The sequence below is a fragment of the Panthera tigris genome, chromosome C1, assembly GCF_018350195.1.
Source record: "Panthera tigris isolate Pti1 chromosome C1, P.tigris_Pti1_mat1.1, whole genome shotgun sequence".
In the NCBI taxonomy this organism is placed as follows: Eukaryota; Metazoa; Chordata; class Mammalia; order Carnivora; family Felidae; genus Panthera; species Panthera tigris.
In genome coordinates this window covers 23,713,542-23,725,103 of record NC_056667.1, presented here as the reverse complement: position 1 = coordinate 23,725,103, position 11,562 = coordinate 23,713,542, and the positions used below count along the sequence as shown (strand labels likewise).

The window sequence follows — 11,562 nt, the reverse complement described above, 5'->3', positions numbered from 1 at the left end:
GAATTTTCTCCAGCTCATCCGAATCCCCCCAAAGGGAGGCCTCGGGCCCACCAGGGGACTGAGTTCAGCCAGCAGGGTAGAGTAGAAATGAGGCCATTAGGGGAAGCTTCTGTTGTTTCTTTGCTCCCACTGAGCCAAGTGTCTACCGAAACCTGCCTCTAGAATGGTGCCAATCATAGTGTCAGCCTTGTGCTAGGCCAGGGCCGAGGAGCCCCAGGCCTGGGTTCGTCCCCGTGGGTTGGTCCCTGTGGGTAAGTGGTTCCGAGCTCGGGTCCAGCCCTCACACCTCACTCTGCCCACTGGACCTCCGAGCCCGGCTACACGAAACTCCACACACAGCTTTGGATCCTGAGGCCAGCGGGAGTGCGGAAGGAGAGGGCAGCCCGTCCCACCTGGCAATGACCGCACATCTGTGAAAATGGCCACGAGCGCCAGGTTGGTGAGTCATCCAAGGGGTGGATGACATACTTAGGCCGTACCTTCCACCTGCTCTTGGAAAGCGTGATGTCTAAGAGGAGGGGTGCGAAAGCATTCCCGGGCTGGGCCCCTGGCAGGACCGTGCCTTCGCCCCATTTCTTGACGGGTGAGGTCAGAGGGAGCCCGAAGCTCCATTAATCAAGTTAAGCAGAGCCGGCGGTGCGCACGGCCGAGCCGGCCCCTGCCAGATGCCTCCCGCCCTCTCAGCAGAGCGGTGCTTCAGACCGCACTCCACTTCCTGCTCTGGCAACGGGGATCGGGGCCTCTGGCAGCCCTCTAATCATCCTGGTGGCAGACGGAGCATGTCTGCGGCTTTCTCTTTTTATCCTGTGAGTTCAGAGAAAGTAAATGCGAGCCCGATTTCCAAGAAGGGGAAGGTAGCAGTAAATCAGTCTGTGAACCCTGCTGTCTGCCCACCGCTCCCCGCCCCGCACACTGCTGCCGCCATCTCCCTTACCTCCCAGAGGCCGCCAGGCCCAGAAGCAGACAGATGTGTCAAGGATCCAGGTCCTGGGCACTGGAGGGTTGGCACCGCCTGAGGGGGCGGCACCGCGTGCGCTCCGAATCCTGGCTAGGAGCCCCTCTGGGATCCGGTGTGTTGGGGGTGGGGGGTGGGAGCGGTCAGCAGATACTAGCATTCCAGTAATGCCTGTCTGCTCCCCTCCCCCAAGCTTCCCCACCTTCTCTCTCCTCACCTAGGCAGCACAGATTTTGTGCAATGACAAGGAAAGGGAACATTCAGTGCCAGGCTTTTAATTACAATTGCTTCAGGCTGCTGGCCTCCATGCCAAATGGCCACATGGAGAGTGTTCTATCACACCAGAAAGCCAACGGAGTCCGGTCTATGGTGTGTGCACCGGGCGCCTGGTGAGGACGGGGCTCTGTTCCCGCTGGGAGAAGGCTGGATGGACCCAGATTAGTTCGCACGGGCCTCAGAACAACTGGGCTTTAGCCGGAGCCACTCGGCCAGATGGGAATGCCTGCCGGGACCCTTACAGCAGACTCCAGGGAAGGCCTGTGATTGGGTGGGAGGGGGATCTTTGGGAGGAAGGCCAGGCTGCGGAAGGACGATGGGGATGGATGGTACCGTGGGGCACAGCCACTCGAGAGGAATATGATAATCCTATCCATGACACTTCCCAGTCTACAAAAGGCTTTCCGCTTTCTCGAGAATGCTTAATCCTCCCATCAATCCTGCTTAGGAGACAGGGTTCAGAGAAGGGAAGTCACTTGCCCAGAGTTAAACAGGCAGAAAACCAGGTCTGGAGCCCCAGCCTCCTCCCTGCATCCAGCAGTCTCCACGAGGAGGTGGGTCCCCCAGGAGCCAGAGGAGCAAGCCCAAGGCTTGCACACCCTGCCGCCACCAGGGCAGCCCTCGCTCAGGGCAGCACCGTGGTGACACTGGTGAGCACCACGTGCTCAGGGACTTTGGAGACGGAGCACCGGCTGTGCAAGGAAAAGGACTTGTGGCTGGCAGAGGAGCGGGGGCTGGGGGCCTTCGGAGAGCCGCAGGGACCCAGGCCAGGCAGGCAGCAGGAGAAGGCGGCCTTAAACTGCTCCCGGAATTTGCCTTGGTTGGAGACAGAAGACACAGCCATAAGGAGATGGACGAAGCAGGAAGGGCCTTGGGCCCAGGGACACCCACGCAGCTCCAGCCAAGCTGCCTGTGAGGGGGCGGGAGGGCGGAGCTGAGCTGGGATGGAGAAAGCCCGAAGGCGACCTCGTCACTGCCAGGGAGAGTGAGGACAGAGGCCCTGGAGCAGTTCCCAAGGAGAAATGCAATTTTCATCTGATTCCTTGACTGCGCTCTGGCTCTGAGCCGGGCTCAAAACGTGGTGTCTGGCTCGGGGGCCTGGGGCCACCTCCGCCCTCCTTGGCGAGTAGGTGGAGGGGCTCAGGCCCCCCAGCCGGGGCTAGGCTTTCCCTACCTGTGCCCCATGGTGATGGAAAGAACAGCAGCAGCCTGCGCAAAGCACGGTGCCGGGCACCCCTGCCTCCCCCGCCGCCCCCCTCTCATCCCAGCACCCTGAGAGGCTGGCAGCTTTTATCCTGACCTCACAGGGGAGGTGCATAGAGGTGCAGAGACTTGCCCGAGGTCACCCAGCCAGAGTTCAGGCCTGGTTCTCATTCCAGAGCCCTTCGCTTCAAGGGGAGGACGGAGTAGGGAAGGAGGGACTACCTCAGCCACCTCGGTCAGCCAAGGGACACCAGGGAAATAGACTATGTCCGGAGCAGAAACCTCCTTGACCATGCTTCTGTGGGGCCCCAGTGGAGGGCTGGGCACACAGTAGGTGCTCAGTTAATGCAACCCAGACAGGAAATGCCCAGCAAGAAGTCTGCTGCCGCCTCTGCCGCAGCCCTTATCTCTTCTGTTCTCCCCTCTGAGCTCAGGGAATACTTCTTCAATCTCAATGAGGGTTGTGGTACGGACCCCTGACCCCTCCTTCTTCAGCCTTTCACCCTTTTCTCAAAGATTACTTGTGCCCAGGCTTGAACAGCCATCTGGACCAGTTTGTTAGGCCTAGTTCTGGGGCCAGATGTCTTGTGAGCCACTCTTCTGCTGAACCCAGGTGGGTCCGAGGGTGGAGGTGTTACCATCCTGGGACTGGGAGGTCGAGCGAGGGGTGCAGAGGGCAGGACAGCAGAGGGGAGTGGCCTGGGGTACGGCTGGGGGAGTGGAGACGCCGGGACTTCCAGAGGGGACAAGTGGCTGGTCTTGGGGGCAGGTGGATCCAGGGAAAACCCCTCTGTATTCTGGCCACTCTACCTGTACCTGTCTAGCTGGGCATAGGGAAACCCTTTCCTGGCCCTGGGCCGTCTCTGCTGGTGACCCTCCCTTCCCCCGATGACTCGGTTACACAGTCACCCTCCCAGGCAGGCACTCCCGGCACCTCTTCCCACAGGCCTGGCTCCTTCTGGAGCCTGTGTTGGCCAGACCAGCCGACTGGAGGTCCCGCTGTGCAGGCACCAGGCGGGGGTGGAGGTGAGCTGGCCTAGCCCCTGCCTTTCCCACCCCCTCACTGCTCTGCATAATCTGTACAACTGGATCTGGGCCCCCGGTGGGAGTGAGTCCCGCCTTCCACTCAGACCAGGGCTCCTGGGCAGGGCCGAGTCTTTCCTGATGCGGGTTCCCAGAGCAAGCTCACGACGATCCCCAGGAGGGAGCAGGGGCCATCCCTTTATTCAGCCTGGATTGGGGGTTAGCAGCCTGTTGTCCTGGGCACCGCTGCCACCCTCGGTCGCCCCGCCTCCCCAGCCCACTCACCACTGAGGAAGTTGTAGATGATGGGATTGGCTGCGCTGTTGGCATAGACCAGCCAGTGGGAGAAGGTGAAGCAGGCGTAGACGGCCTCTCGGTCACTGGCTTGGCGGAACATCCCAAACACCCTAGGGCCGAGGGGACCACAGTCAGAAATGGGGTAGATGTGTGTGCATGTGTGCAGGTGGGGCAGGAGTCGCTACCCTCATCTAAAAGACAGGAAAACCAAGGCTCAGAAAGGGAAAGTGATTTGCCCAAGGTCACACAGCCCGGAAGCCGCCAAGCACAAACTCGTACCGAGATCGGCTCCTGACGAGCAGCCCGCGCTCCTTCCCTGCACCCTGCGGCCCCTCACGTGCCAAGCCCCATCTTCCCTCCGCTTCGAGCCCTGTCCCTCCAGACGCCTGTGGGGCCTCGTCCCTCGGTCTCTCCCTTCCTTCAGATCTCTGCCAGATGTCATTTCCTCAGATGAGCTTTTTTTTTTTTTTAAAGATCATATCTTAAAACACACACACACACACACACACACAAGCGCACCAACTCCTGTCACCATCGCTATCCTCTTTCCCTATTTTATTTGTCTTCATAGTAGTCTCACTGCCTGCCAGTACAATAGAGACTTATTTCTCTCTCCCGCTAGATGTAGCCTCCACGAGGGCAGGGACTTTGTCCTGTGGTCACTGTTCCCAGCCCCTGCGATCAGATGGTTGGGTGACTAGACGGAAGAATCTTCACAATAGCCCTAGCAGGCCAGGACTGTTATTATTCACGTTATACAGGTGAGAACTTGAGGTTCGGAGGCTCGGAGAAGAGAGATGACCCACCCCAAGGCCACACCGTGGGTGAGTGCCCGAGCCGGTCTTCCGGCAAAGCAGAGAGAGCCCCTTCCTCCGGGCCCACCCCCACCCCCCCTTGTGCTCTCACCTCTTGAGGACATTGAGGACACTGATGGGCAGGTAGCAGAGGGCAAACACCAGCAGCACCACCATCAGCATCTTGGCCGTCTTCCTGCGAGCTCGCACCTGCTTCACCTCGGCCAGGAAGGCCCGGGCCCGAGGCGGGGGCTCTGTGCTGGGGCCCTGTCCCTGGTCCTCCGACTGGTCTGAGGGCCGCTTCCAGTTCCTCACCAGGGCCGAGGTGGTGCCAGGGATCTGTCCAGCACACACAGACATGGTGGCGGTGGGCGGAGCTCCCGGGGAGAGTCCTTCCCCTTTGCTGGGTCCCGCACCCCACCCCCCCGCCCCCCCGGGGCGGACCCTGGGGCAGGGTGCAGGTGGGCGAAGGGAACAAATGCTCTCGCCGCCATGCGAAGAAACCTAATATTCATGACGAAGACCGACACTCCGGACTGGAGGGTGAACAATGCACTTTCACTTTCCATTAGTTCGTTGTGAGCCCACCCACAACGTGTCTTCTGGGAAGGTGTCACTGGCCCTTAGGTAAAAATGACGCAACTGAAACTCAGAGAGGCAGAAGACTCTAGATCATCAGCTCCTGTTGTGGGGGTAAGGGCGGGGGGTGAGTTGTGCCTCCCCCTGGCCTGTGCCTGACTGTGGGGAGGCCTGGGCAAGGGGTGAGCAGGTGGGCAGCTCGGAATGGCCTGGACCTCAGAGCACAGTCCCTGCCTAGGTCAGTGCCCGGAAGCCTACGAGGGTTGCAGGCTCCCGGAGCAGCCATAGATACCCTTGAAGTCTCATACCACTGGACACCTAGATCACCCCCCACCAGAGGGGCGCGGGGCTACAGCTCAGGAAACTGGGGGTCTAGGGCCAGCTCAGCCACCCGCGAGTTACGTGACCTTCCTCGATCGACTCGCTTTCCTTCTCTGAGCCTCAGTTTTCTCATCCATTAGATGAGCACAGTGACTCTCGCCATCCTCACTGGGAAGCTGTTAGGGGTGGATGGTTAAGTGCTGGCAGACTGCGGGCTGGTCACGTTCTGGTCTGTATCCTCTCATTGCCCAAGCACGGGACCCAGAACTTGGTCCTGCTGGTGCCAGGAACTTCTGAGCAATTCTCTCCCCCACACTCCACCCCAGACAGAACCTGCTGTTGGTCAGTTGAGATGGTTGTGAAGACATTCCTGCTACTAGAACGATGATTAGCTATTAGATACTGAAACTGATATTAGTCACTATCCAGTTCCAGGGGAGGCACTAGCACTTTGGCCTTGACCTTGCCATGTCCCTAGGCCTTGCCTCTCTCTGGTTGCAGCCAGGATGGCATGTCCCGAAAGCACAGGACTGTCTATTCCCTTAGACCAGTACCCCCTTCCCCTCCCAGCCCGGACAGTGACACCAGCGTGGGCCTCACCTGGCGGCCCCAGAGCTTGCGGAAGATCTGGAAATAGGCCATGGCCATGAGGCCCAGCGGGGCCAGGTAGGTGACAATGAAGAAGCAACTGTGGTAGATCTTGGGATAGAGGTCATCTGTAGGGGTCAAGAGATAAAAGGGCTGGACCCACTGTGGGAGCGTCCAGCTTGTCGTGCTTAGCAATGCCACCCTCCCCCAACTAGAGCCATGGAGCCCAAGCAAGTGGCAGGGCCTGATACAGACACCGTGGCAGAGAGACCCCGCAGCTGCCCGGCCTGGGGGTGTCCATTCTGGAGGGACTCCTAGCAGATGTCTAGACTCGAGGAGGTACCCACCCTGGAGGTATCCCTGGTAGGTGGCCGTTCTATGGCATCCATGAAGGGGTTATACCCACCCTGGGAGGGTAGCCGGTAGAAGGCTACTCCAGGGTGTCCTTTTGGGAGACACCCACCCTGGGGGAGCCCACCCCAGAAGTACACGGACAGACACCTGCCCTAGGGGTATGTGCCCCAGAGGTGCCCACTTCAGCGATGCCTGCTCAAGGCTCCCGCCGTTACCTGCCCAGTGTTCATCACAGACCGAGAAGAGCCGGGTGCGGTTGGCTAGCTCGGGGAGCACGCTGCGGCATTCCATGACGGCGGCCTGGGGCACCATGACAGCCAGTGACACAGCCCAGATACCCAGGATGGAGCCACGGGCACGCCGGGCGGTGCTCTTGAACAACAGCGGGTGGCAGATGGCATACCAGCGGTCCAGGGCGATGAAGCTGAGAGTCAGCACTGCCACTGACACAGACACGGCCTGCCCCATGGGGACAGGATGTCAGCCTTCTGGGGGGCCACCCACAGACGCGGGGTGAGGGACGGGGCTCCGAGCCCCGAAATACCAGGCAGCCAGGGGTGGTGCGTGTCCTGACCGCGCCACTCACTGGCTGGGCGCATGTGGGTAGATCACTCACCCTCCCTGAGCCTCATCTGCAGGACAGGACCGTGTCAGCCACCTGGAGGGATTCTTATGAGAATCCATGAAATCATGGATGGAAAACGTCCAGGTCGAGACCTGGCCCCTACTGGGTGCTCCTCTACGATGAATAATAACTTACGCTCATGGAAACTACTCCATGCCACTGTTCTCTTTATCCTCACCACAACCCCGTGATGTGTACTCGCACCCCCGTGTCACAGATGACGACACTGAGGCACAGAAAGGTTAAATAATTTGCCTGAGGTGAATGTCCTCACCGCTCCCCCCACCCCCCACCCTGTCTTTAGTCTCAGGGTTGCCGGGGTTAATCCATTGAGCAGAAGACCTGAAAACGATGGAAATCCGAGAGGCATTTCTCTCTGCCCAGGATGCCATCCCTTCCCCGGGCCGTTAGGAAAGAGCCTCATCCTGGGACGCAGACACAAGCCTAGGCCAGAGGTGAAGGTGGGCACTGCCTCCAGGAGAGCACCCCCCTGCCCTCTGGGGTATGAGGAGAGGGTCGAGGGGTGCAGCTGAGGGGCCATTCTGGCCTCTGGTCAGCCCTCTTTCCACCCCACCAACCCCATCTGGACATCCTGATTCCCACCTCTGGGGGAGGGAAGGCCCTGGCCGGGGATGGTAGGGGAGGGGGGATACTTTCCAGCGACCCCCGCAAACCAGCCCCCTTGAAATCAAAGAACAGGCTCAGCGTGCATCTGCGTCTGTCACCACGGGCTTGTGCCTCTTTCCTCCACTGTGTCCCAGGCGCCTGGAGGTGACTGTACATGTGTCCACACGTGGCTGTGTGTGTGGGGGGGGGGGGTCTGCGGGTGTGACCAGGAAGGGATCTCTGCAGGGGGAGTGTGTGGGGCTGTGTCTGTGTCCTCAAGTGTCAGGCCTCATGGCCTGTCCCTGCTGATAATAGAGAATGACAGTGCAGGGGAACCGAGCCACCGTGTCCTGTCTGAAAGGCAAGTCTGAGGGTCACTGAGGTCTAGGCAAGGCCGTGGTTTCTGGACTTGGGATGACAGAGGGGTGACGAGCAGCACCCGGGCAGAGCTCACCTGGAGATAGGGGATGACCTTGCAGAGGGCATGACCGAAGAGCCAGGACTCAGTGATGTCCACCAGCAGGCTGGCTGGCAGGCAGATGGCTGTCACCAGCACGTCAGCCAGGGACAGGTTGACAATGAAGTAGTTGGTGACCGTCCTCATGTGGTGGTTCCTCCACACGGCCAGGCAGACTGCAGGGCAGGTGGGGAGGTGGGAAGAAGAGGAGGAGGTGAAGCCAGGGGCAGAGCCACGCCCATCCTAGCCAGTGTCTCTCCCCCACCAACCCCCCCGCCTCACGCTACCCAAACCATCCCCCACACTACCCAGCCAAGGGAAGGTAGGGGAGGGGGAGAGAGAGAAGTGAGGCCCAGGACCCCTTCCAGTCCCCAAGGGAAATCCGCAGCACCACAGGAACCTAAACACCTACCCAGCGTGTTGCCCACCAGGGCCACAAGGAACACAGCCACGTAGGCAGCGATGAGGACCCACTCGTACTGCTTCGGGTACAGGTAATCGCGCCACAGATAGCGCAGGAACTCGTCTTCGTAGTCAGGAGGCACCGGTGACGGTGACGGTGAAGGTTCCCCACCACCAGTGGGGGTCCCCGTCTGGGCCCCTGGGGTGGCTGAGGGCTCCATGAGCTCAGAAGCTGCTGCAGCCGAGGGGCATCCTGGGCTCTGCAGAGGGAGGGGAGCCCTGGCCTGGCCTCAGCCCACTTCCCTTGCAGCTAGGTCTCTGGGGTCCCAGCCCCAAACCTCCTGAAGGAAGGAGGGGAGGAAAGAAGAAAGAACATTAGGAGTGTGCCAGGCAATTAGCATACAAGCTCCCTCTTAATTCTCACAGTGCTGTTAGGTTACAGTGAGCCCGAAATAGATGGAGAAAGACAGATGTGGCTCGCATCTCAATTCCATGCAAGTTGCTCTTGGGTAACTTACGTCGCCCTTTTCAGCCTCGGTTTCCCCATCTATCCAAAGGAGTAATAACCACCTGCCTCACAGGGCCACGGTGAGCATGTCTAGTGCTTTACCCACTGGGGGGGGGGGGCGGGGAGAGCCAGCTTCAGGGTCGCCTGGGGCTACCATTAGAGAACCCTGTTTTGCAGAAGCAGCTCAGAGGGGTTGAGCCCCTTGCTCAAGGTCACCAAGCTACTATGCCAGGTCTGTCTGAATCCACCAAACACCATAGATTTGTGAGGGGAAGCCATCCCGATGGCAAATGTTCTCTCCTGAGTCAGTTCACAGGCCTGAATTTTTTGGTTGAAAAAATGGTCAAGGGACGCGTTAGAGACCCAGGGCCCGCCCCCCCGCCCGCCAGACCTGGACCCTCCCGGCTAGGAAACACACACACACACACACACACACACACACACACACACGGGAGAGGTGTAGGGAGGAACCGACCACCTCCCTGGAAGCCAGAGAAGAGCCCCAGGCTCAGCGGCCAGGCCCCTCAGACCCCCGGGGCCGCGATGCGCCCCGACGGCCGCCAGGGGTCGCTGGGCCGGCGCGCAGGCCGCTCTCTCCATTCATAAATCGGGCCTCGCTCCCCGCCCCTCCTCTTTCGCTCAGACCCCTCCTTCCCAAGGCTGGGCAGGGACGACCCCGGACGTGTGTGGGAGGGTTGCCGGGCCCCGGTGACCGCTGGGGGGAGGGCGAGGGGGGGCTCCTTCGTACCCCCTCCCAGCGCCGGCGAGCCCACTCCCTCAGCGGGACCTCCCTGCACCTCGGGCGCTGTGGGAGGCTGCGGGGAGTAGGTGGGGGAGCGAGGGCGCTAAGGGTTCTGCAGAAGCCTGCCGGGAGGAGGGCACTGCCTACTGGGGACCCCGCCTCCCAGCACCCAGGTTTTGCCCCGAGACTCCTGGCTCCCGCCGAGGGTCCTTTGGAACCCCCACCCCGGGCCTGGGGATCCCCCAAGCCCCGCACCTGTTGGCTCCGGGACCCTGGCGTCCTCGGCTGCTGGTCCCCGGACTTTGCACCGGGGACTCCGCCTCCCTGCCCGGAAGGTCGGGCTCCAGGGGCCCGGGCCGGGGGAGGGGTCCGGGGAAGCCCCCTCCCAAGGCTGCGCTGCCTGGGCTCGCTCTGCTGGGTGCGAGCCGCTGCTCCAACGCGGGCTCTGGCTGGGCGCGGGCTCCGCCGGGCTGCGCGCCGCGGGGAGGGGGGGGGCGGCCGGGCGGGAGGGGCCGGCGGGGAGGGGAGCCCCCAGCCGGTCTCGGCTTCACGTCGCTCAGCCCGAGACTGGGAGGGCGGGGGAGACGCTCGTTCCTCCTCGTCTGCCACTTCTTGCTTCCATCCCACCTCCATTCACGCGTCCGTCCGTTCATTCATACGTTCGCGTTCAGTCGGCATTTACGCCTCCGGTCCCTGGGCGTTCAGAGCGCACCTACTGTGTGCTGGCGGGCCCTGGGCAGCTTCGGAGGGCCACAGCGCCAACTCTCCTCGCGGCCTCAGCTAGCTCGCGAGGATGATGGCACAGGTGGGTCACAGGAGTGAGAGTCGGTGCCTGCACCGCCCCCGGCCAGGCTCCGGCTGCAGCTGCTGCAGTGAGCGCCCTCCTCGTCCATCTCCCAGCGCGCCCCCCCCCCCGCCCCGTTCTGTCTGCCCCCCTCCATCCTTTTCCTTGGTACCTACTTTAACCCCCTCCCAAAATGGATGGATGGTAGGTGGGGGCAGGAAGAGGAAAGCCAGAGGGGCTGACTAATTCAACAAACATGGACTAAGCTGTGTGCCAGCCAATGAGCTAGAAAAACACAGCTGCCACTTGCATGGGCCCCACCATGCGTGATCTCACTTATTCTTCAGGCCAATCCGGGGAGGTAGTTGCTATTGTCCCCATTTTCCGGATGAGGACACTGGACTCACTGGGTTCAGTGACTTGCTCGAGGCCACACAGCAGAGGCAGAGGTGGGGTTCAGGCCTGTGATTCTCTCTGGGTTTACCCACCTCCTTGCCGGACAGAGGCGCTCAGGCGGGCTGGGGGTGGGAGGCTCCCAAGCCAGCAAATATGCTATCGCACGAGGATTGCTGTGAGGAGACCCAGAAGGACAGACTGCTTCAGCCAGGGTATCAGGACAGACTTCCTGGAGCGAGAACACGGGGACCTGAAAAATGAGAAGGTAGCCTTGCAAGGGGGATTGTGGTGGCCCCAGAGAGGGTTCCAGGTAGAGGAAACAGCAGGTGCAAATGTATGGAGGTTGGGCGTTTCAGGAACCACAGGTAGGCCACGGGTGACCCCCTGGGCATCAGGCAGCCACCTTGGCTGTGCCTGCATCAGGACAGGACCTTCCTAACACATCAGATCCCACCATTCTCTGTCACCTTAGGAGACTCACACTCCTTCGCTCCCTGGAGATGATTCCTGAGATGTAACCTCCATCTTCCCTGTGGCAGCCAAAGTCCTTTCTCAGAGGAGCTAGAGATGGACCATTAGGGCCCAGAGTGTGTGAGAGGGGAGCTGGAGGAACACAGGGGACAGGTCAGTGACCTTCACCTCCCCAGAACAG

At 60.9% G+C, this 11,562-nt stretch overlaps 1 protein-coding gene across 1 annotated transcript; it reads right to left on the bottom strand.

Moving 5' to 3' along the window:
- Positions 1–1,215: 1,215 nt before the first annotated feature.
- HCRTR1 (hypocretin receptor 1) lies at positions 1,216–8,710 on the bottom strand. The gene is made up of 7 exons (XM_007092400.3): positions 8,491–8,710; positions 8,076–8,254; positions 6,606–6,849; positions 6,049–6,164; positions 4,661–4,887; positions 3,743–3,864; positions 1,216–2,047 (listed from the first exon to the last, which is right to left on the bottom strand). Exons 1-7 carry the CDS (start codon positions 8,699–8,701, stop codon positions 1,857–1,859), a joined length of 1,290 nt encoding a protein of 429 aa, XP_007092462.2. The 5' UTR covers positions 8,702–8,710; the 3' UTR covers positions 1,216–1,856.
- Positions 8,711–11,562: the final 2,852 nt, after the last annotated feature.

Excerpts from the sequence above, each read along its gene's own strand:
- HCRTR1 (XM_007092400.3), bottom strand. The coding sequence starts at position 8,701 with ATGGAGCCCTCAGCCACCCCAGGGGCCCAGACGGGGACCCCCACTGGT. Across the intron at positions 6,850-8,075 it reads AGGTCATCCCCTATCTCCAG|GCCGTGTCTGTGTCAGTGGC; the intron begins GTGAGCTCTGCC and ends CCCATGGGGCAG. Across the intron at positions 2,048-3,742 it reads CATCTACAACTTCCTCAGTG|GCAAATTCCGGGAGCAGTTT; the intron begins GTGAGTGGGCTG and ends TCTCCAACCAAG.